Source organism: Ictalurus punctatus, chromosome 14, assembly GCF_001660625.3.
Source record: "Ictalurus punctatus breed USDA103 chromosome 14, Coco_2.0, whole genome shotgun sequence".
Lineage (NCBI taxonomy): Eukaryota > Metazoa > Chordata > Actinopteri > Siluriformes > Ictaluridae > Ictalurus > Ictalurus punctatus.
In genome coordinates, this window is record NC_030429.2 from 18,358,533 (window position 1) to 18,379,636 (window position 21,104).

At 38.7% G+C, this 21,104-nt stretch overlaps 3 protein-coding genes across 5 annotated transcripts in view; 2 read left to right on the forward strand and 1 right to left on the reverse strand.

The window, feature by feature from the left end:
* Positions 1–1,715, forward strand: part of glg1a (golgi glycoprotein 1a) — a 32,821-nt gene extending 31,106 nt beyond the window's left edge. For 2 of the 3 annotated variants that reach the window (XM_017485494.2, XM_017485496.1), the window contains one exon: positions 988–1,715. In XM_017485494.2, coding sequence (XP_017340983.1) covers positions 988–1,060 — 73 coding nt within the window. In that variant the 3' untranslated portion in view covers positions 1,061–1,715. The remainder of the gene's footprint in view (positions 1–987) is intronic. The other variant, XM_017485495.2, reaches the window with a different exon arrangement.
* A 1,086-nt stretch (positions 1,716–2,801) lies between these two features.
* Positions 2,802–9,683, reverse strand: si:dkey-234i14.3 (fibulin-7-like). Its single transcript, XM_017485498.3, has 7 exons — positions 9,007–9,683; positions 7,629–7,803; positions 6,786–6,956; positions 4,581–4,727; positions 4,144–4,281; positions 3,618–3,753; positions 2,802–3,433 (listed from the first exon to the last, which is right to left on the reverse strand). Exons 1-7 carry the CDS (start codon positions 9,103–9,105, stop codon positions 3,073–3,075), a joined length of 1,227 nt encoding a protein of 408 aa, XP_017340987.1. The 5' UTR covers positions 9,106–9,683; the 3' UTR covers positions 2,802–3,072.
* Positions 9,684–17,456: 7,773 nt separating this feature from the next.
* On the forward strand, positions 17,457–21,104 carry urahb (urate (5-hydroxyiso-) hydrolase b). The gene is made up of 4 exons (XM_017484750.3): positions 17,457–17,549; positions 20,021–20,153; positions 20,362–20,497; positions 20,595–21,104. Exons 2-4 carry the CDS (start codon positions 20,032–20,034, stop codon positions 20,694–20,696), a joined length of 360 nt encoding a protein of 119 aa, XP_017340239.1. The 5' UTR covers positions 17,457–17,549; positions 20,021–20,031; the 3' UTR covers positions 20,697–21,104.

A 21,104-nucleotide genomic window follows, 5' to 3' on the forward strand; every position in this document is an offset into this window, starting at 1 on the left:
CAGGCAGGCAAAGATGTGGTTCCTACATGGCAACTTGACTTAGTCTTTCAACTGCACTGCAGAGACGGGCACAAGTGTGATACAGAGTAATCGTTACACAAGTTAGGTCATTTCCTGTGCTCAGATTTCTCCTCAGTTTAGCTTGTTAGATGTTTAACACCTGGAGAGGTGTACTGATGACTGGACGTCTTACAGTGCCATACTTAAAGACTGCTAATAGCATTAGTTCATATTCGGCCAACCAAGCTCAAGAATTGTTTTGTCTGTGCTTGCTTAGCTGTATGTTAATGACTTTCAGTTTTGATGGCCTTAATTTATTGTAGGTTTAAAGTTTTGGGTTTTCTGGATGCCTCTATGCTTAGTATTGGGGCTAGTCTTTTACTCTGCCATCCAGGGTTAGAGGAATAAGAAACCTTTTTCTTCTTCTTCTTCTTCTTCTTCTTCTTCTTCTTTTTTATTTAAAAAAATACTTTCAGAAACTAAACTGTTTAACTCGGTCAATGTTCTTGAATATTCAAGTGTGTCTTGAATTATGTCATCACCCACACAGCTCAGAAATCCCGTTCCGAAAATCATGCCCTTTACACCATCATTTCTTGCATGCACTCCCGTAATCACCTGCCGTCCTTCTCAGCTTACTGAGCCTGTTGTGTAAGTATCTTAGCATATCAAACCTTTGACAGCTTGTTGGTAATTAAATCTGCAACATTGTCAAAAGCTCTAAACAATGAACCCCCCTCCCCGTTAACACTCTGAATGTCCTCTAAGGGGGAACGCAGTTTAACGGCTGTTTGAGGGAAAACGAGCCTTACTATGATCTCCATTCACCCCTGTCTGTTTTTCAGTGTCATACTTAAACGTTTTTGTATGAATCATAGCAGGTCATGTTGCAATGCTACGTGGAGGAGGAAAATATTGTTCGTATACTGTATATAGCTGTGGATTTACAGAGAGGTCCCTGCTTCAGTGTTGCCCTTTTTCTTGTAGAAAACGTGAAAAGTTACTGGATTGCAATCAGAAGAAGCAGATGGACTCACCCTTCACCTACCTTTACTGGTAATGGGAATGTTGGAATGGGAAATCGCCATGTAACCTTTGTTGATAATTATGCTTATTTAATAAGTTCTCCAATAATATAAGCAATTTAATACATTTTTAAAAAAAAGATTCAATTTCAGCATAATTTGTCCAACAACAATTGTACGGACCGGCCCACAGAACATGTTCAGCTTTCCATGTCTCTTCAGTATTAACTCATGTTAGCTTGAGTTCACTCCTTATATTCACACTCTCAACCAGCCCAGAAACCATGGCCATTTTTGGTGGACCATTCCTTAATTATTTTGCCAATGATTAAGCAAGTGAATGTAGCACTGGAAAGATTTCTTCATAATTGCTTGATTTCCTCCTCCTTTCAGACAGGAAATAATGTGAAGTCATACTGTAAGTGCTCACTGTCTGCTGTGTCTGACCTTTCTACAGGTAAACACAGTAATTTTTTTTCTTCTTTTTTTTAAATGATGCATTTTGTTTTTGTATGCCTTTTTCCATTGTATAAACTGATTTAAAAGTATTTCCCCTCAGATCTGATTAAGCCATGTATTATACATATATATATATTAAAAAAAGGCTTTTTTTTTTGTCTTTATTGGTTGTTTTTGTTATGTACAAAGTGATTTGGAAAATTGTTAATAAAATCAATTTGCCGGTTTGTATTTTGGACTCTGGAAATTTCTGTAGAAATCTTAATGCTTTAGTTACACAGTTTGTAACAGAAAGCTAAACTACACCTACATTCTATTATCTCTCTTCTGGAGGCTAAATATGACCGAATCATTTATTGCTTTGATTTAAGGGTTGAATAGTATTGTAGGGTTATCTTGTTGCCTTTTTGTGGATTGTGTGTGTTGTGAGTTTATTAGGACATTTGATGGTCGTGATTAGGAACAGGCAAAAATGTTGTAGTTAAGATGCTACAGATTTCTATCCAAGTCCATTTTGAACGTGGCAGGAGCACAGAACAGAATGAAGGAGAAAGACTACTGAAGCTAATGCATGACTTATAAAAGGTTATAAATAATCTGTATAATATTTTCAAGTCACATCCCTGCTGAACAAAAAAATATATATAAACCCTCGTAGAATTTGCAATGGTTCTAATGATTATAATGGGAACTGTAATGGTTTAATGAGAATTGTAATGGTCCCTGTGGGTCTCTACTGGTAATTTGTTGCCTTCTGTTTGTGACAGGTTATGTCTATTGGATACCATTTAAGACCAGTAATGGTAATTATGGTAATGGTTAGCTGATGGTTTTTAATGGTATTTGTAGTGGAAACCATTAAAATTTCTTTGAAGGATTCTATTGGGGGATTTTTCAGCAGGGGTAAAAATGTAGGGTTCTATGTCACGTGACATATTTCGTGTGTGTGTGAGAGAGCGAGAGTGTGAGAGAAGGAGTGAGCATGTGAAAGGCAACTTCTCTGTGTTTGAATACTTTTTATAGCTCCACACAGTTAAATGATGGTCATTGAGGAGAGGTCCATGAGGTCCTGCCTTGGCATTCTGTCATTAAGGTGAAGAATTCTTTGTGGGAATGCCTTTCAGTCAGTCATTGGAGACAATCCTCCTCCTTTATGATGGCCCAGAATCATAAGGAGGATTTGTGGTTTGGCAGCAGAGACCGTTTCAGACATGTTGATTAAGACATTAAAATCGTGGAAGATGTCATTGTGCTTCACTGTGAATATTGAAGCAGAAATATCAGTCATTGTTAAAACTGAATTTGAAAACTATAAAATAAGATATGATAAAATGTTTACATTTTAAAGTTATTAAATACACACTAGATTATGAAATAAAACTAGATAGTCAAATTAAATTCATAAAAGGCTATAAAAACACAATTAAGAGTGATTCTTGATAGCTTTCTAATAAAGATTTTGGATTTTCCCAGCTGGAAATCTGTTGTACTTCGTTTTTAGTTCCTGTGTTTGTAAGGCAGTTATAATAGGTGTCTCGGGTGGCAAGATCACTTTATTCTCCAGTCTGTTTCCTCCTCACTCTGTGTTTTAGAAGCTGTAAGGGGACACGAAGAGTGTAACCTTTGTAACATATCGTCCCAGCAGTGTTCTCTTCTCCAGCTCGATCATCTCTACCTCAGTCTCCAGCGTGGCAGGGCCTTGCACGGGCTCCACCAGCAGCAGCTCCCCACTCTGTCTGCTCGAGCGCTGAAGGGTGAAATGCCCTGCCCCTCGATTTCCCAGCAGTCCGAAGCGCAGGGCGTCTCCCAGAATACGGGCCGCTGAAACCCGGAAGAGGACGCGGGGAGTGCTCATGTTCGACACCACTGACATAAAGTGAAAGTTGACCGAGACGGGAGCCTGGAGGCAAGCTTTGTTCCCCAGAACACAGGGATTACGCTCACATTGCCTGTAACATAGACGTTGGAAGTCTCAGCTTTTTACTTCATGCCGCGCTTCATGTCAGGTTTATTAATGTGATTTACCAAATACTGGACTTCAACACATCCCACATATACAATCTGTGCTGTAATATTTCTATTTTATGTGGATCAAATGTATTGCATTAATGGAAATGAAATTGGCATACTTACAGAGGTGAGGTCTTGATGTAGGAAGCATTGCGGAAGCGAGGGCATTCGACCACCATGCACCTGTGACCCCCGAAAGTGTTCACACACACCTGCTCTTTGGTACAGTTGTGAACTCCTTTCTCACACTCATCAATATCTGCAATGAAAAGTTTAAGTCATTTGGCAAATGTTTGCCTTCAATTATTTCTGTCCTTGTTTCCTTTTATCTTGTATTCAGAGAAGAGATCTACAAGATGCAAGAAGTAAAACAAACAAAAAAGAAAAAGATAACACCTGTAGTTTCCACAGAGATTTGAGCTCAGTTGGTCAGAAAGCATCTCAGTTATATTCATAGCAACTGTAGTTTGCCTTAGAGTCAGCAGAGGGCTCTAAAGGTACCATTAAATAAAGCTCTAAAGAAAATGCTGAATTAAACTCTATATCCTTCTTTCTAAACAGTATAGCATCTAAGATGCTTTTCTGCATCTCTGAGATGCTTTTCTGCATCTCTTTTTTTAATTTAGATTTAGTAAAGTTGGACACTGACCGTGGCAGCTCCTGTTGTCTTTGTTGACGCTGTAGCCGGTGGGACATTGGCAGTAGTAGCTCCCAGCTGTGTTCATACACGTGTGCAAACATAGACGGCCAGGTTGGGTCATACGGAAGAGCTCGCATTCATCAATGTCTTTTATTTAAAAAAAAAAATACAAAAAGAAGGAAAGAGTAAATATAGACTCCACATAACCTAATTTATATACAGTAACTGAATGGTAATCTTGTCCCCTGAATGGAATAATAAGTCAGGTCACCATTTTGTAATATATTCCAATAATCAGTTAACATTATCCACAATTTGACTGGAATAATTTTATGCCCTTCATAGTCCAAGCAATATGATAAGATGGATAGGAAGTTGTTAAGCCCAGATCAACTCTCTTACTCTGTCAAGTCAAAGCCCAGTTTTTAACTGGTCGGAGATGTTACCTGTGCACAAGCCTCTTTCCTGGCTAGAGATGCTGTAGCCTTGCTCACATGTGCAGTGCATGGAGCCCTGAAACTCTATACAGCGGGAGGGACGCACATATGCGGGTGTGGAGGAAGTAGGGATATTGTGTGTTCCAGCATCTACCACTGAAGATAGAACAAGACACATTATTGTTCAAAATATACAGTGGGGGATTTAAGTATTGGACGCTTCAAAAAAAAAATTTCAATAAAGATATTTTCAATGAGGCTATTCACATGAAATTTTCACCAGACTTTGGCATTAACTCAAGAAATCTGGAAATATAAAGAATTCACAAAATTAAAGTCCATAAATGAAGCTATGTGTTCAGTGATTTTGGCCCATTCTTCTAAACATATTGTCTTTAAATCTTGTTCAATTGGATTCAGGTCAGATGATTGACTGGGCCATTCTAACACCTTAATTTTTTTTTTCTCTGAAACCAATTGAGAGTCTCCTTTGCTGTATGCTTTGGATCGTTGTCCTGCTGGAAGGTCCACCCACGTCTCATCATCATCCTGGTGGATGGCAGCAGATTCTTCTCAAGAATCTCCTGGTAAAGGGCTCCATTCATCGTTCCTTCAATTATATGACGTCTGCCAGTACCATGTGATGAAAAACAGCCCCACACCATGATGCTTCCACCTCCAAACTTCACTGTTGGTATTGTATTTTTAGGGTGATGTGCAGTGACATTTCTTCTCCATACATGGTGTGTAGTATGACAGCCAAAGAGTTAACGTTTGCTCTCATCTGACCAGACTACAGTCTCCCAGTATTTCATAGGCTTGTCCAAATGAGTTGTAGCAAACTTTAAACGAGCTTCGACATGCCTTTTCTTTAGTAATGGAGTCTTGTGGGGTGAGCGTGAGCAGTGGGGTGAGCGTGAGCAGTGGAGTGCATTACCTTTTGTTTTCTCTGTGACGATGGTACCTGCGGTCTCCAAGTGTTTCTGGAGCTCTTTCCGAGTGGTCCTTGGCACTTGGGCTACTCTTCTGACTATTCTTCTGACTCCCTGGTCAGAAATCTTGCGAGGAGCTCCTGTGCGTGGCCGGTTGATGACGGAGTGATGCTTCCACTTGCAGATAATGGCCCCAATGGTGCTTACTGGAAGATTCAGAAGTTTTGAAATGTGTCTGGTTCCATCAATATATTTTGTAACAGTAAGGTTCCAAAGGTCTTGGGAGAGCTCTTTGCTTTTACCCATCATGAGATGTTTCTTGTGTGACACCTTGGTAATGAAAAGCCTTTATATAGACCATCAGTTTTGTAACCCAGATGATATTAATTTGTACAGATAGGAGGTATAATTACTTATGGATTTCAGAGCGTCCCTTGTCTTACCTTACCTTGGAGAACTGCTTTTTCTTAGCGTGTTCAATACTTTTTTCCTGTGTCATTCCACTTTATTACACATAACTTTATTTATTAACTTTAACGTTGTGAATTCTTTATATTTCCAGATTTCTTGAGTTAATACCAACGTCTGGTGAAAATTTCATGTGAACAACCTCATTGGCAGTATGTTTACTGAAAAAAATGTTGACGTGTCCAATACTTATTTCCCCCCACTGTATCTAGAATTCAAAATATACCTTATAAACAAAGAATCACAAATTTCAAATATGTAAAAGCTGCTAAACGACGCATATTGAATTTAATGAATGCTCCACTGTTTTCAACCTAATCCATTTTCCAATCCACTGACTCAAAACACACTTATAATAGAAGCCCTTGGGCAGTTGTTGAACTTGTGTGAAGCCTTTAGAGTCTTTAAGGATGAGACCAATATGAAAGAATAACTTAGCAATCCTGTTCATGTTAAGTTATTTTCAATATTTCAATACTGGAGCAATACAGTACAAGTAATCCTATTGTCTTGTGCATTCTCCAGATTCCAAGCACAATCAGACCAACACAAATAAAGTTATTAAAGCGTAACCACAAATTCTTCTCTCTAAAATGGTAGATCCATCACAAATACCTGTCAGTGAAGAATTCATAAAAACAATGCTTTTCATAAATGATTGTCTGCTTCATCAACTGCCCATGGACTGCTATTATAAGCACATTTCAAGCCAACATGCTTTTGCTTCTTTTCTCAGTCCAGAATATTTTTTATTCTACAGATGTGGTAATTAGAGATGGGGTGTTTAAGTTCTGGATTATGATTGAATAAGTACTCTTGCAGGTTGGCTCTTCTCCACTCCAGCTCAAAGAATCCAGACACTCCCTAGTCTCTGGCCCTGACAGCTGGAAACCAGGGTTGCAGAGGAAGTGGACTTCATGGCCCACTCTGAACACTTGGCCCAGCATCCTGCCATTGACTGGTGGGTTTGGAGGCAGGCATATTTCTGTTGGGTAAAGGACAACATAAAGAAAGGTTATGATGAGATGTAATGAGGGTAAAATAACAGATTTAAGCACAAAAGACTTAGAACAATGTCCATTTTCAGAGAAAGGTCTGACTCCATGGTAATCTCTATGCCTTATAGTGTTCTTTGGTTTGTCCCTTTAGCAAAACTCTTTAGAGGTGTTTAATAGTGTATAAACCTACAGTGTATAAGCCTTTCAGAAAAGGCTCCAAGTAAAACCTTGAGAAACCTAGAACTGTTAAACAAAGAACACTTGAAGAACCCTTTATTTTTAAGTGTATATGGAGGCCAGAATAAACCCCCTGACCTGTCAACACATCCAGAATTACTGTACATTCCATGCTTTTGGTTCCTATTGGGACTTTCTTATTGGTTTTATGTACTGAGTAAATTGTGAGTAAACAGTTCCACTTGGCACCCCAAATGGTTCTTCATGGTCCCGTCTTGGTCTCTCATAGGGAAATCTTGAAGTTCTCTGTGGACCTGTACATTAGTGGGTTTTCCTTTCAGAAGGGATTCCAGGTAGAAAAAAGCTGGGACTGTTTAACCTCCAAAGAATCCCTGAGGAACTATTTTCTCTATGCAGTCTATATGCAGTTTTTTGTAATATTGTGTGACTGTATACAGCAATGCATCTGCTCCTGTACTCACGTGTGCTGTTCTTGCCTGTGCTGATGTTGCTGCTGTGTTTAACTGTAGTGTTGTGTAGCAGGTTGAGTTTCTTGCGCAGGCTGCGTACGCTCTGTAAGAAGGAGGTCTCGTGCGCTGAGAGCAGCTTATGGACATGGCGTAGAGTGCTCTGGACCTCCTGCCTGCTCATACACTCCTGCGCAGTTCCAGTCATGGAGTTAATGGTGTTTATTTAACAGAAAACTAGTGGCAATGGTGGTTTTGTTGCTCATTTGACTGCAGTACATTGACCAAATACATGAAAGCACTGTGCCACTTAAAAGCCTGATTTTAATTATTTATGTCACAGGCAAAACAAAAAAGTTTTGGAGTGATTCAGATCCTTTACATGTTGGATGCTATCTTTAGCAGTACTTCTTATTTTTATGTGTGCAAGAATTATGTGAAATAATATATTTATATTTATCTAAAAGAACAGTGAAAAATCCATTGAAAAACATCTAAAACTTCCCAGCACTTGTCTCTGACTGCCTCACAAGCATTTTTTCCTGCCCAGATCTGGGACACTCATGTATTTGGTTTACAAATCCTAAATCTGCATAATGTATGCATGCCAGGATTTTTTTCCCCCGCAAACTTGAGTGCGAATACCATATTTTGTGTATCTGGTTGTGTGTGTGGGTTTTGTTTTAACCTAATTGTTAGGACTCTTCAAGTCTCCTTTCAACTGTAAATTCAAAAACAGGGGCGTACTAGTTCTGCATTTTCTTTTCCAGCAGTGTAAAAGACAGCTGGAAGGTTACTCATGCTGATCATCACAAATGATATTAAAAAGCACACCAAGCATATGTAAAACGTAAAGATTATGCTACATTGTGAGACATTTGCGGTGCTAAAACTTGGAAACGAAAGTTCACCTGCTGCCTTAAAAATGGGAGTAAACTTTTACGTTTTACAAGTCAAGACAATCGATTATTTTCAGTTTAATTTTGGAAATCTTATAAACTTGAGTTCAATATCCAGAACTTGGTATGACAACTGGAGTTAAAGAGAAGAAACAAGTTCACATAACTTAATGGAGCTATCATGTTTTACAGTGTAGACTGCTTCCATATCACCCTTACAGAAAAACACACATGGTTTCCAAACTTGTACTAGGATATACTATTTCACATGTAGCTTCTTATGGTCCACACATTTTAAGGTTTTTTAATGTGTTTATATAATTTTATGTGAATATTCTGTGTGTACATACAGGGAAAAGATCTACATGACAAGTCTGAAAACCACATGGGATGTTTCTGCATGTGAATGTTAACTCAGTGCAATAAAATCTATCCATACAGGTTTCTTAAGAAAGAATATACCGGAATGTGTTATTTACTGGGTGTGGACGTACCTGGCTCTGAGATCCAAGCATCTGGCATGTGATAAAAAAGATCAAAAATATTCCACTGCTATACATCCTAGCAGAAAAACTGTTCCCAGGACAGTACATGTGTTTAAGTTAACTGAAGCACCTCTCCTGCTCCTGTCTGTATGTGTGTGTGTGTGTGTGTGTGTGTGTGTGTGTGTGTGTGTGTAGGCAGGCATGAGGAGTATGTTTAGCACAGCTCTAGTCTTGAAGCCCATCGAAGAGTTATATTTAGCCCACCTACAGAGGGTGGGGGGGAGCCCACCTCCGTGAGACAGCTGTGTACATCTGGAAAGCGTTCAGGCTGCGTCCAAACCCACATACCTCCCTACTAAACGCCATGTAGAAATATAAATGGCTCATTATTTTTGACATGCTATTTAATAGGGACGCATATGCGGTTTTGGACACAGCCTGAGTGCTTTAATCTGACAAACCCAAACACAGGAAGGACATGAATTACACAGTCAGAATAACACACAACCTCTATCATTAGCTCCGATGTAATTAACATCCTATCTTTTAATATGTGCCCGGAGTTTATTAGGTACCTAGGACATTTGATAGTCGTGATTAGGAACAGGCAAATTATTGCCTTGTAGTTAAGATGCTACAGACTTGTATCCAAGTCCATTTTGAACGTGGCAGGAGCACAGAACAGAATGAAGGAGAAAGACTACTGAAGCTAATGCATGACTTATAAAAGGTTATAAATAATCTGTATAATATTTTCTAAACAATTCCCTGCTGAAACAAACAAAAAAACAACACTATAAACCCTCATAGAATTTGCAGTGGTTCTAATGATTATAATGGGAATTGTAATGGTCCCATTGGCATCCTGTCCAGGGTGTACCCTGCCTCGTGCCCAATGCTCCTTGGGATAGGCTCCAGGTTCCACGTGACCCTGAAAAGGATTAAGCGGTATAGAAGATGGATGGATGGATGTAATGGTCCCTGTGGGTCTCTATTGGTAATTTGTTGCCTTCTGTTTGTGGCAAGTTATGTCTATTGGATACCATTAAAGACCATGCTGGCTCAAATTTAGCCTATTACCCAAAAACACTTAAAATTCAACATAGAAGCCAATACTCACATCTACCTCTGAGCCAAATGGAGATAGGAAAAAAGACACCAGCCGTGAGTGAGAAGAAGCAAGGGTCCAGCTTTATTGGTTCCGTTCCACCACACGAGATCCACACCGATGAGAATTCTCAGAAGTGATCTGATACCCTGAGCTTAAGCTCCAGTATTTATACTGTACTTACACAGTAAATAACCCATATGTTTGGTAATTATGGTAATGTTTAGCTGATGGCATGTAATGGTATTTGTAGTGGAAACCATTAGAATTTCTGTGATAGTTTCTACTGGGGTTTATTGTCAGCAGGGATATATGTGGGGTTCCATGTCACGTGACATTTTTCGTGCGTGTGTATGTGTGTAAATGGCAGGGAGCGCGCATCTATGTGCAGTGTGTTCAGTGTCCGCTAGATGGCGGTAATGAGATTAATGTCCCTGCTGTTCTGTTTTCCCCTCTGCTGTAAAGACACCACTGACTGTACATTTACATGAATGGCATTTGGCAGACGCCCTTATCCAGAGCGACTTACATCTATCTCAATATACAGTATAAGGATGGACCTCGTAACAGGGGTTTAAAACTGAAGTCAAAATTTCTCTGAGGCCCTCTAGTGGCTGGTTTTTTTTTTTTTTTAATTCCCATGTAAGGTAAATGTAAGCCAAGCTTACATCCATCCATCCTCTACCGCCTACTCCTTTTCAGCATCACGTGGAGCCTGGCGCCTATCCCAGGGAGCACAAGACAAGGCGTGCTGCTGCCTTCTGAATCATTTGAAGGAGTTTGATGGAGCTGGCTGGGAGGCCCGAGAGTAGTGCGTTGCTGTAGTCCAGTTTTGAGATAACAAGAGCCTGGACTAGTATCTGTGTAGCCTGTTCGGTGAGGTAGGGTCTGATTTTCTTGATGTTGTACAGGATGAACCTACAGCACCGTGCGGTTGTTGAGATGTGTTATTGAGATGTTCTTCCCCCAGGGCAGTTTTTCCCAGTATGTTGCTCATTTTGATGTCAGAGCTAGCTTGTTGAACTGATAGCAAACAAATGTGAGTTGCAAATGCAAACCAAACCTAAAGTACAAAATGTATTGACTGGGCAGACCCACTGTCTGACCACAACTGTATCCTACTGTGTACGCTCTGGCTCCAAGGTCTCTACTGCACATGCTCTGTCTCCATTTTTTACCTACAGTGCAAACTCAATCAAGATGACAACTTTCATCCATCCATTATCCTACACAGGGTCACAGGAAACCTGGAGCCTATCCCGGAGGCAATGCAGGGGACACCCTGGACAGGGTGCTTACCCATTAAGGCACAATCACACACATATTCACAAACCACAGAAAATTTGGAAATGCAGCACCTACAGCACATGTCTTTGGACTGGGCGAGGAACCTGGAGTACCCCGAGGACACCCCCAAAGTACAGTGAGATCATGCAAACTCTGCGAACGCGGGACAGAGGCGGGATTTAGACCCCCAAATCCAGAGGTGCGAAGCAAACGTGCTAACCACTAAGCCACTGTGCCCCACCTAGCAATGTTAACCAAATTTAGGCTTCAATACCACACAATGAGAGAAAATGGCGATATGTCATACAGTCACTGGGTTACACCCAATGACTTCATTGAGCAGAGTGTGTTGGTGTGTTACCACAGAAATGAGACTCAACCAGAGGAGTATCCAGCTGAATTATTGAGCTTTCCAAAGCTATTAAAGGAAGTCATTCATATATATATATATATATATATATATATATATATATATATATATATATATATATATATATATATACACACACACACACACACATATATATAATCTTCATGATTTTCCTGCAGTCCAGAGTTTGTTCTCTCAGACAGTGTACTGTATCGATGAAATCTACACGCGATCAATTGTGTTGGTTCTGTTAGTTTGGGAGGCTTACTTCGTCAACGTTTTTTGTCGATAAAAAAAGTAATCACATAAAATATATAACTAATGATTTGTATGATTTATATAATTAAGTGTAAAAAAAATAGCTAGTATTGGATCCTGCATGCTTCAGCATGCATTTTCTTCATTTACAAGAATAAAATGTACCGTGTGTGCTTTTTTTGGATACTAGCTTGGCAGGTGATGTAGAGTCCTGCAGAAAGAGCACAAATGAAACCTTCTAGGGAGAACACCCTCAAAGCAGCAGAAACTGATACTTTAAAGTTCCAACAATTTTGCTATTATTTCCGAGCATGAAGCAAGTGGTGAGATAATGAGCTCCATTCCACTGTTGTGAATTCCTCTTGTCAGCACGCAGCACAGTTACAAAGCACCGTTCTCATGTTTTGTTTCTCGTGTTGTCCTTTTGTCTGGCTATGTTCAGTTGTTTGGCTTCTAGTCTTGTCTCCTCCACTGTCCTCTCATTCGTGTGTTTTCCCGATTGTTTCCAGGTATTCTGTGCTTAGATTTTGATTCGTTTGTCTATTTATTTATTTAGTATGTCCTCATTACTGAGCCTTGTAGTTTCCATTATTCCTAGATCAAATTCCAAGTACTTGACCTGTGCCTGATTACTTGATTTATGATTATGGATACGACGCTTGCATTATGTTGGCTGCCTGTTCTCTGACGGCTGCCTGGAATATGGATAATAATTCATTCATTTAGTCAAATAAAAGACATGCTGATTTTATGCACCAGTCTTTCTGATGTCCCATAATTTCGTGTTTGCTTTTTTAATTCATGAGTGACTGATACCATATACTCTGACACATCTCTTAATGTTTATTGTATCATAAATAACCATGCCTCTTTCTTCCTGTAGATGCTTATCTGGTTTGGCAGCATTAGTATTGTGCAAACTGAAATGAGCCGGAATAACAAGGCTCACCTGTTAAAATAATCCTACTTTATTTTGATTCTGTCCGGCATGACTATAACCACCACAGTTATGACTTGTGTTTCCATATCAGGGGTTACAGGGGTTGTGAGAAATTTCCTCTCCTTATAAGCTCTCTGCCCCATTCTTCCCCTTTTCTTTCTGTCCCTCTGTGTTTCTCTTTGTATTTGAGTCAGGAGTCATACACATAAATTATTTGTGTTTTCTGTTAACTTTATGCCACTCTTATAATATTCACCTATTAATAGCTTAATAATGCACATAAACAGTGTTTCATGCAAAAATAAAGGAATAATAGATATATAAACCCTATTACTGAAACACATACATTACTGGACAATGAACAATATACTATAGCAAATCCACTCGGGGTGTAATGATAAATCATGACATGATGCGTTGCAAAAATGTTACAATGGGCGTTGTGAAAATGTGCTATAATATTCTATTATTTATACTGTACTTGTAATGCAGTTGCACTGTTTGAACACCAATGTACACATTGGCAAGGGGGAATTATAATGCTGTGTGCCCATGTAGAGGCACTTTGTGAGCAGCAGAAGCTATGGAATAATGGTACATTGTCTGTAGGTGCATCCTAAATCGCATACATATGCACTATTCTATGCCGTTTTCTAGTATAAATAATGTGAGTAGTGTGTTCACACTGAAATTTCAAACAAGAAGAAGTACACTTCAATTACCAGGATGACGCACTTATTCAAAGGAAAATGTGTGGAATGTTGGACACTTCATGCACTCAAAGGTCACAGCTTTGTTTATGTATAGTGGAAGACGGGAGGAGCTACCAGGTGCTGAGAGGCTGGCTCAAATTTGCTCAGGATCAACAAAAGGTCATGTTGGAAGCAATGAAGAAATTTATTGTTGTTGACTTGATAGCAGTGTTGCATTACGTGCCTTTGACGTCATTTGCCATCGACTGTGAAACGGCTTATACCTCCGGTTAGTAACTTTAATGTTAGAGTTCCATTTGCGACGATTCTACCCTAGACGGTTGAGTATATAGTGCATTGTGTAAGTGCACAGTGTATACAGTAGTATGTCATTTGGGACACAATTTGCTTTTTTTTCTGGGTTATGAATGGAGGACAGAGATAACAAAGGCAAACTTGTGAATGATATTGGCAATAAGAGGCAGATCTTAAATGCGAATGTGGTAAGTTATAATCATTTCATTGAGAGTCTGAAGGAAAAACATATAAATGATTAAATGTGTTTTCCTCCACAGACTTTTTATTGCCATTGCAAAACACTGCAAAATGAGCACTCCATATCAAGCATGTTCTTCTTCCGCTTCTTGTTAACCAATGCCACACAGAAAACACTCATTTTCTGTACTGCTTTATCCTTTTCCTGAGAACACTGCTTTCAAGGCAGGACAATTCACCCTGCGTGGGACCATGAACACACACTTTCACACCTATGGACAATTTAGCATAACCAATACCTCCATGCTTTTGGTCAGTGGGACGAAATATGACAACCCAGAGGAAAACGATGTGAACACAAGCAGAACATAGACATTAACCTGAGCTCAGTTCAATTCAATTTTATTTTATTTGTATAGCGCTTTTAACAATGTACATTGTCTCAAAGCAGCTTGACAGAAACATATAAACACAGGATACTGATTTAATGTGTGTGAATTTATCTTTATTGGGGCAAGCAGGTGGTGACGGTGGTGAGGAAAACTCCCCAAGATGATATGAGGAAGAAACCTTCAGAAGAAACAGACTCAGAAGGGAACTCGTCATCATCTGGGTAATAACAGATAGTGTGAAAGTCAAGGAGAAAGTAAATGAGGATTCAATACTGGATTGAACCCAGGACTCTGGAGCTGTGAGGGCAGGGCAACGCTACCCATTGCACTACTAAACAAGTACAGAAAACAACTGAAAAAAACAACCCCAGGATCAGGTCCTCCAGAGCAAATCAGCATATGAATCAAAATCGTCTCAGCAATGCTGCGATCTCTGAAAGTAATATTGTCCGGATTATTTTGGTTTAAACGTACTGCATTGCTCATGTCCCTGTCTCTCTCTCATATTTATTGCGCACTATTATCATGTAATTAAGTCTACTGTGGTCTGCAGTGTGTGATATCATCATGCGTGCGTGTGTGTGTGTGTGTGTGTGTGTGTGTGTGTGTGTGTTTATGCCTGGTTGTGTCTCTGTTGTCCAGGTCTAGATGGCTCCTTCATTAAAACCTTTCTCAACCACTCCTCCTTTCATAATCAAACCCAATGCTATTTTGCCAAATGAAGAGCGCATTGCCCATTTAGTGAGTTTATATTACTTAATCCCAAGCCCTAGTAGTTTTTAATACTGGTGAATCAAAGGGAATGAGTTTGTCTTTGTATCACTGAGGTTAAAACAGTGTTTTAATATCTGCTGTTCTGGCAATGAATTTTACTCAGATAGAATTATATGGGTGTGAGGAGCATTTACATGTGGAAGGAGGGTCAGGACCTTTTTCCAGGAAAGATGTCATATGGTAAAAAAGATGTCATATGGGAAAAGCCCCATCAGTCTCTTCTTGCTGTGTGTCGAGAAAAGGGAAGAGCTGTAGTATATGTAGTATACTCTTTTTTTCAGTTTAACTGCCTAGACACACTGCATTAAACGGGATCCCAATATTATAATATCCCAATATTATTTTACCACAGTAGTAGCAGTTGTAAAGTTCATTTGTAAGCCAGCCATTAGGATGTCTGTCTGTGTCTTTAACAGAAGTTTTAAAGGTTCTAGTTGTTAAAAGGTTCCAAGTAGAACCCCTTTGGAAAGCGAAGAACGTTTAAGTATTCGAAGAACCCTTAACCCTTTCTTGTAGCTAGCTGTAATTGGATCTGTTTCAGATATAGGTGATCTGAAGGGACTAGGAATAGAAAAAGAGTTTCAAGCTAGTTATACTTTCAATCCATTAGAATTCAGCAATAATTTATTTGTAAAGCTCCGTGGTTTTTCCTTGTTGTTCATCATAAACATTTGAGCTAATGAGATCATTTCACAGTAAGTAGGGCTGATATGGAGTCATAGATTAAAAGATTCAGTGTAAGATACTAGGGTTTATTCTAGCACAACTGTGGAAAGACTATCTAAACAGAGCTACACAAACATTAGACGTGTATATTACCAGAATTTTCATTTAGTTTATGTATATATAGTTTTATGGCTAAGCCTTTACTAGGATACGGTAAAAAGGGTATGATAAGCCAATTAAGTCATGAAGGCACTCATCAAACAAAGTTCAACCTGTTTTAAATGAAAAGCTTTTGCCATTGTTAATCATTTTAATCAACTCCATTCTGCCTTTTGTATTTATTTAATGTATATTACATTTATGGTGTACCCACACTGGCTGTTTCCTGAAGGTAGAAGTTTTAAAAATGAACAATTTTATCCATTTGTAAACTACAGTGGTGAAGGTTCATTGTTCATTGACAAACCATAACATGCAGAGTTCTTTATAAGAATTTTAGTATAAAACCTTTTAGTCTGAAGGTCTTGTCGTGGAAATTAGACAACACTCGCAGACTCGTCCTCTGAGGGTAAAAAGGTTTATTACAGAAAGATGGTTAATACAGGATAGAATAAAGCAGGATAGAATAATGAGAGCATTCTGAAGCCCTTGTACTAAACCACTACTATATATATGAAATGCAGAGCATGACATAATTCTGTGTACCGATAAGAAGCGGTTTGAGGCAGTTCGAACAAGCTTTGTTTTAGGATCTTGGAAGATGTGCAGACGAACCTTGAACAGAAGAACATGTTTGTGTCTCTGTTAGCAGATAATCATTCTGTACTGATCTCAGTGACATGACATGGCCTTCTTAGGCGTTATCCTCAGATGAACATGAACAAACTTATTACAAAGTAAAAATGAGTAATTTCCCTCGCAGTCTAGTGAAGTAACGGTTCTCAACTCTGGTGCTGGGAACCACATATCTTCCACAGTTTCCACATGTTTCTTTTATACCCAACAAGAAATTCAGACATAATTATTATTGTCTTATTCATGAGATTTTATAGCATTTCTATTTTATTTTTTATAATGTTACATGAGTTGTTTCATTGAAATTGTCCTTGTGTGTAGGATATCAAAACTAAAATGCAAACTATGACTAAATGGGACGATCCCAAAGTATTTTGGCCATAGTAGAGGTTAACTCCTAACATAGTGGTCAATTTGTTAAAAGTTCATTTCCAGAGCTTAGCACTTACACTTGTATTGTATTACATGTTAAGTAGAGTTTTAGTGAGATTACGGGTCAAAGTACAAGACCCACAAGCATTCACCATTTTGTGTTGATTTGCTTAGACTTTAAACTACAATGATCAAACCTCTATTTTGATGGTAATGTGTGTCCAAAATACACAACTGTTCCATCTTTTTCTTTAAACACTAACCTAAGGAATTGTTATTGATTAACTCATCAAGCTACCATGCTCCAGGATAAACACACAGCCAGTACAGTCAGAAAATCCCTCATTTCCGAGTGAGTGGGCAAGCTGAAGAGATCAACACTGCATCTTTCCACACAGCAAAGGTATTGTTTTTTTTCCTCCTTCAGTTGCTTTCTTTCAGTTAGACTACTCATATGGCAAGTACTAATTAGAAAGGCTAGGGATAATGTTACTAGTCTTACCTCAGAGGTTTTTGTGTATGCTACTGTAGTGTTTGGGGGTTCAGCACCATGGACAGTACACCTGCCTTTATTAAAGTTACAGTGTATAGAATTGTTTGTAAAATATGAGAAAAAAAACAAACCTTTATTTCTGAATAATGTGAGGAAAACTACTTTGTAATGTTCTTGAGTACTCTGAGATGATACCCTGACAATACTGCAAAAGTAATTTACAGTCTATTTCAGTCAGCATGAATTCAGCCCAAAATTTATACTCAAACATAATACACCATTTCAGTTACATCAAATATCAACACTTCCTCAATGTCAGAGCCACAGTAAGCGTTAACTGGCTGGTGGAAGCTAAAAGACAATATCTTGTTGAGAACTTTTGCTCTTTTATTTCAGTAACTGTGACAGTCTCATTGATGTGCATGATGAAGTTATTTTATTTTATCATTATACTTCTATAAAACAGCAATCTAGAGTTGTGAATACTTGGGCCACATCCGAGACTGCACAATATTGCACCAATAGTGCTACTATGCGATTGGTGTCATTAGTATTTACAACCCCAATTCCAAAAAAGTTGGGACAGTATGGAAAATGCAAAAAAACAAAAAGTCATTTGAAAATTCAATTCACCCTGTACTACATTAAAAACACATTATTAAAACATTATTTGAGGTTTTACTTTGTGAATTGAATTTATTTTTGAAAATATACACTCATTTTAAATCTGATGACTGCAACACACTCCAAAAGAAGTTGGGACAGTCATCTGTTTACCACTGTGTAACATCACCTTTCTTTTAATGACAATTATTAAATGTTTGGATGCTGAAGACACCTGTTGCTTAAGTTTAGCAAGTGGAATTTTCCCCCATTCATCCATTATGCATTTCTTCAGCTGCACAACTGTACGGGGCCTTCGTTGCCTTATTTTGTGCTTCATAATGTGCCACACATTCTCAATGGGAGACAGGTCAGGACTGCAGGCAGGCCATGCTAGCACCCACACTCTCTGCGTACACAACCATGCGCTTGTAATCCGGGCAGAATGTGGTTTGGCTTTGTCCTGTTCTGGATGGCAGCATATGTTACTTCAAAATGTGTACATATCTTTCTGCATTAATGATGCTCTCACAGATGTGCAAGTTACCCATGCCACGGGCACAGAGACACCCCCATACCATGACAGATGCTGGCTTTTGGACATGATGCTGATAACAGCTTGGATGGTCCTTTTCCTCTTTGGCCCGGAGAACACGACGGCTGTTTTGTCCAAAAACTATTTGAAATGTTGACTCATCGGACCACAAAACACAAAACTGTCCATCTCAGATGAGACCGAGCCCAGAGAAGTCAGCGGTGCTTTTGGACAGTGTTGATGTGTGGCTTCTGCTTTGTGTAGTAAAGCTTTAACTTGATTCTGTGGATGCAGTGGCAAATTGTGTTGACTGTCAAAGGTTTAACAAACTATTCCCGAGCCCATGTCAGGATATCCATTACAGAATTGTTTTTAAGACAGTGACGTCTGAGGGATCGGAGATCACGCCCATTCAGAGGTGATTTTCGGTTAGAATCACTCATCCCTACTGTGACTGGTGACATCATCCAGCTAGCTAACCTTAACTCAGAGCCTCAGATAAGATGCAGACCCAGAGAATTATAGAATAACCTCAGTCCATATTTCACAGCCAACATAAACACATGACACTAGTAATGTAATGCCAACACTGAGGAAGCAGTACATGATATTCACTTTTGAAACTGTAGCAACAGGTAAAGTTAATTATCATTTACTGAGTTATGGTTTTCCAGTGAATTCATTTTCGAGAGCTCCTTGCTTAAATTAAAACTCGGCCAGTCATTTTCAGCAACAGTAATGCTAAATAGTGATGAACGCTAACTTGCCTGTGGTCATTTGGTTTCCTTGCCTCAGGACTCCGACTCTGAGGTCACAGTCAAAAGGTTTGAATGATAACGTCAGCAGCACGATCTGCAACATAATTGGACAATAATTTATCACATGCTGTGTTGGTCACTCGTGTGAAATTGATTTTTTTTTTTAAACACATTTACTGGATAATTTAACACAAGGTGTTGAAATAGTAATAACACAAAAAGTGTGGGATATTAACGCATCCTTTCTGAGCATTTACTTAGCATTTTTCTTTCAGAGAGGGCAACGATCTGAAATTTAACATCTTGTAGATTTAACTTTCAAATTGTTATTATTTTTTGTCAAATATATAGTTGCTTTGGAAAACACAGTTGCTAATTAGTGCAAAAAATGGTATAAAGGCATTTTAGACACTTTTTAAAAGTGCTATTGAGCATGGAAAACATTTCTATTTAATGAACTTGTTTCTGTATCAATCCCTAACCAGATACATTTGAGATGGACAGTCCTCTTTTTACTCATGTGCTGAACACTGAGGATGGGGTTCCTGCAGCACGCATGGCCCTCAGTCTGCATCGTCTAGACCCTCAGATGGCCCTCTGGAACCTTATCACTCCTGGGTACATGCCTCTTCATGATAGACACTACCAGGAAAATCTGTTCCTGTCATATTCATTGGTGTGGTGATTACATGTATGTATTTATATATATATATATATATATATATATATATATATATATATATATATATATATATATATATATATATATATATATATATAATACACACACACACACACATATAAACAGCTTTATTATCCTTTCTAGAACAACGGATGAGAATGGCCACTGTCCAGGGCTAATCACCAGACAAGATTTCCCTGTAGGGATGTACAAATTACGTTTTGAAACTGGACCGTATTGGGAAAGTTTGGGCCAGACCAGCTTTTACCCTTATGTAGAGGTGAGTGAAAGATGAGTGAAAAAAAATACACCCTGTAAAAAAAACCCCACAACATTGTATAGTACTATAGTAACATACTGAAATGTTTTCAACCTAGATTGTCTTCACAATAACAGACCTGGACCAGAGGTTTCATGTGCCTGTACATCTCAGCAGATACACATACAGTGTCTGTATGTGGTGTAGCTGTAGGCAGTAGTAGGTACCTGATTCAGCTCACTAAATAACTGCAAAGATCTTCATGGAATAAATATATATTTTATACACATATACACTTATATTAAATGTAAAAAACAAAACCTTAAGAGCAGTGGTTTTAGTCGAGTCCTAAATTGACATAGCCTTTTCGAGATGTTTATATCCCTTTATATTTCTTACACACCAAATTCAGCCTTGGTAAACCTGGTGAGTTGAGTCTAGTCTATTAACTGCTAAAATGTGTAGTGCTGTGGTTTTGAGACCCTGATATTTGTGACTGTTGCAAACTTTGCCCGATCTGCTTTTCTACCTGTCCATATGCTGTTAGAATACAGCACTACACATATGGAAGTTATAGATTTTTGTAACAGTTACTGAAAATAACAAATAAACAAACTTTTCTCCTTGG